Raw genomic sequence first — 3,999 nt, 5'->3', positions numbered from 1 at the left:
GTATGTATGTATGTATGTATGTATGTATGTATGTATGTATGTATGTATGTATGTATGTATGTATGTATGTATGTATGTATAAAGGGTTGTGTTCTGTGAGGTGCTGCTGGGGCTAGATGTGAACCAAATCTCGGAGATCAAAATTCCATCCCGTTCGGAGAAAGAGAGAGAGARAAAAGAAAAGAGAAATGACGTGATTTGAACATGTGCCCAAAAACCCTTAATGAATAACTTAGGACGAGGAGGAGACAAATGCTGCCCCAGCTGTTTCCTGTTGAAAATGTCTGTGTAATGTAGATAAATGTGAGGGATTTTCTCTCTAAATCCGTCTCCTGATCGCTAAATCTCACTTCTCCAAAACGAGCCTGCGCAATGGAACCAAGTCGGAATATTGAGATGTGACATTGCCCGCATCTCATCCTCTCTCGTTTTGTTACTTTCTCTCCTCTCCTCTCCCAGATATATATTTTTTTATTTTTTATTTTTTTAATGACTTCAAACAAGTTGGTCCTTTTCGCCGGGCTTTGTCTTGCGGAGACCCATGGGGATGTCTTGCGCTCATTTATGTGATGTCCTCAAGGTAACTTACCTGATTTCCTTCCACACTATAGATCGGTTCACTGGATCACAGAATCCGCGCACAAACGGAACCAATAAAATTATTTTTGCGCATTTTTTATTTTTCACGCATTTTAATTTTTTTAATTCAAAGTTTTTTTGTAGCTTTGTTAAATCATTTTTGCAGCAGTTTTTATTTTGCATCACAAATTCTCCACTTTCTGCTTTAATTGACTTTTTTTTCTTCATTTTGCATGAATTGTGCATGAATGGGATTTTCATCCGTTTTGTGCCCCTGCATGCGCCCCTTTTTTCCCCTCCACCAGAAAGCCGTAACGCACTTAGCTCTGACACTTTCCCCAGTAATTACTGCTGAGTGTGCATTCTGAGAAGCTAAAATAATCTTTTACCTGATGCTTGGATGCTTGAGAATGAGGAGAGCTGAGTTTTGGCGCGGCGGGGCGCAGCTGCAGATGAATGATGGCCCGTGTTTATTCTCTTTATTAGTCTTATTATTATTATTAAGTCTATCTGGCTTAGGCAGGTTTCTCCACTGGCTTTGGCGGGAGAGCTGTTTTCCATCTCACATTTTTGGATCTGAAAGACTCCCTGGTGTGTTTTTTCCCCCCTCTTGCATCCCGTATTTCTGAACAAGCGCGTGCGTAAAAACGCGCTGACATCTCTTTATTTTTTGGCACATCTAGATGCTGAAGTGGTTGTTAGTGATATATTAGATGGATGAATGGRTGTCTTTGCTTATTATGGACTGTGACTAAGTTACTGCTGTGTAATGGCTGGATGATATTCTCAGTTTGGATGCGCTCTGCTCCATTGCGCACGGCGCTCAATGCGCATCAGAGCACCTCCGCTTCCTGTTTGACCGACTTTGGCACCAAGTGGAACCCTAAATTCAATCATTTTCCTTCCCTGTTCCAAATCTCTCTCAAGTTGGCCATCTGGCTCTTACTTTTATCAGCCCTGAACTAAACAAGCCTCTTTGAGCCAAAAATAAAAAGTGCGCACCGGCAGAAGTTTTATTAAACTTTGGAGGAGAACTCTTTGCTCCGGTGATGCTCTGTGTGTGTCCAGCAGTGAACGTGTTAACATGTTGTCTCCCCTGTGCGCAGGGTGCGATGTGCTGTATCTCCTGTAGCCACACCCTCCCACTACTGCTGTGCGTCCTCATCCTGACTCCGACGGCAACAGGGGCGATTCCCGAGACCCTGTGCGGGGCGGAGCTGGTCGACACGCTGCAGTTTGTCTGCGGAGAGAGAGGCTTTTATTTCAGTAAGTGCACCTTTTTATTTATTCATAAAGCGCTGGCTGCATGTGTCCCAGAGCTCTCCACCTCCAGGAGGCTCATAAATAAAACAGCAGCCAGTTTGGCATCTTTGACTTTCACTGCATCCCTTTCATTTTTTCACAATTTTGCATATCTTTAAGTTTATTCTTCTTGTTATTATTTTATCCTGCAGCTCTTACTGTTTGACTCAGGTTATAAAATACAAAGTTTTGTAGTTTTTTTCCACAGATGAAAGGCTTTAAGTGGAATTTGGCTGATATTTGGATTGGAAAAAAAAGGTTAGAAACTAAACGGTGCTGTGAAGTTTGTTCTACTTTCCATTAAAGAATGGAAAACCACCCAAAGAAAACCAAAGACTGAGAATCTGGGGTTGAAATCCCATTTTATAGATATAAGGCACAATGCTGTCCAGGGTTTCCTCCTTATTCTGTCAAACACAAGCAGAGATCTGAAGTTTAGAATCTTATCATTCAGCCATTAATCACACAAAATGTCCTCATATCCCCAACAAAATCCCTTTTTGTGCATCAGCTGACTCATGAGCAGCTCGGACCCAGCAATCCAATATAAACGCTTTGGTTCCGTTCCAACGTTATGGAAGATTTTCCACATGTGGTCGACTTTGTCAGCCACCAGTTTCAACGAAAGGAGAAGGAAGAAGAAGAAGAAGATATAACGTTTCTCTCGGAGGTCAGCATCTATAACACGTTTTCGGTTGTTCTCTTTTCCAGTAATTGATTGCTGCTACCTTCGCCTGAACTTGGACTTGGTTTGAAAATAAACCCCTATTGAGAACCTGTTGACTGATGGGGGCTGAGGGCCCGGGGGGGGGGGGGGTGGCAGTCACAAGCACAGCAGAAGAAGTACAAGAGGAACAACTACTGTATTTTAAAGCCTCAGAAGCCCTAAAATACTGTACATCAGCACATTTTACTGATACAAAATCAGTCATACATGTTGGCATAGAAACTCATTCTTATTTGCATACATGTGTAAAAAATAATCTTCAAAGAGTAAAAAAAAATCATATTCTCTGGTAATAGTAAAGTAAAACCAAACAAACAACAAGGTCTACAGTATAAGACACAATTCAGTTATATTTCCACTTTTTTCTTGGTTTATTTATTTTAATTTTGCTGTTAAGTTGTGATTTCTTGCAGTTTAGTCTAAATTTAATTAAAATATATCACTAAATCCAGCATCAGATAGATGGATCCTTGCTTCCTGCATTAACGATAATTGATAACAATCTTCACAAAACATTAAAACTCATTTGTTTATTGTGTCTTAAAGTGCCTGTGACATCAAATTTTTGTAATAGATATTTGGACAGCAACAGACAGGACAGTGCTTTTGGACAGCTAACACTGACAACATACTGCAAAACAACAACAACAACAAAAACATTTACTCTGCTGAGATGAACAGTTGTTGAGATATTCAWATGTGAAGAAACAGGAAGTGATGTCAAAGGGGAAAAGCTGCATGTAAACAGAGTGTTGCTACAACTGCGAACAACACAGACTGTGGAGGAGAATCTGATGTTCGTTTAGATTATTTTGTGTCACTATCAGAGAGATGAGGAGTCAGAGTTCAAGTACTATTGTCTCAATAAACAAAGAAGAATTCCCCTTTGATGTCACTTCCTGTTTCATTTTGGCTGAGCCAAGTTCAAAATAAAATGTGCCAGTTATGGGACAAAGTGGGTAAAATCGCATATCTTGTCAAGTTTCTAAAATATAAAGACGCTTTCTTTGACTTTTTGTGTTTGACAGACATGCATGTCACAGGCACATTAAGCAAAGGCTAAATGTAATTGTCAAAGACCATGGTTCTCAATCAAAAATGGTGGAATGCTTTCAGGGTTGGGGACAAGTCTTTGCCTCATGTGTATCAGAGGCTCGATCACCACGTTTCCCAGAAATATCCAGGAGACTTTGAGGCAGACCTAGAAGTCACTAGAGGGATTAAACAATCTTCCTGGTCTGGGAACACCTTCAGATCCCACTAAACGAGCTGGAGAGTGTTACTGAGGAAAGGGATGTCTGTGTTTCTCTCCTGGACCTGTTACTTCCAAAACCTCCATCCATCCGTCAGTCCGTCCGTCCGTCCGTCCGTCCATCCATCCATCTATCCAT

General features: G+C 40.9%; 1 protein-coding gene across 1 annotated transcript in view; it reads left to right on the top strand.

Moving 5' to 3' along the window:
• The first annotated feature begins 240 nt into the window (after nt 1-240).
• igf1 (insulin-like growth factor 1) overlaps nt 241-3,999 on the top strand; it is a 16,923-nt gene continuing 13,164 nt past the window's right edge. Inside the window, exons 1-2 of the mRNA XM_014025846.1 lie at nt 241-580; nt 1,686-1,845. Of these exons, the coding sequence (XP_013881300.1) occupies nt 542-580; nt 1,686-1,845 (199 nt within the window). The 5' untranslated portion in view covers nt 241-541. The remainder of the gene's footprint in view (nt 581-1,685; nt 1,846-3,999) is intronic.

The sequence above is a fragment of the Austrofundulus limnaeus genome, unplaced genomic scaffold (genome assembly GCF_001266775.1).
Source record: "Austrofundulus limnaeus strain Quisiro unplaced genomic scaffold, Austrofundulus_limnaeus-1.0 Scaffold504, whole genome shotgun sequence".
NCBI lineage: Eukaryota > Metazoa > Chordata > Actinopteri > Cyprinodontiformes > Rivulidae > Austrofundulus > Austrofundulus limnaeus.
This window is presented reverse-complemented; position numbering and strand designations above follow the sequence as displayed.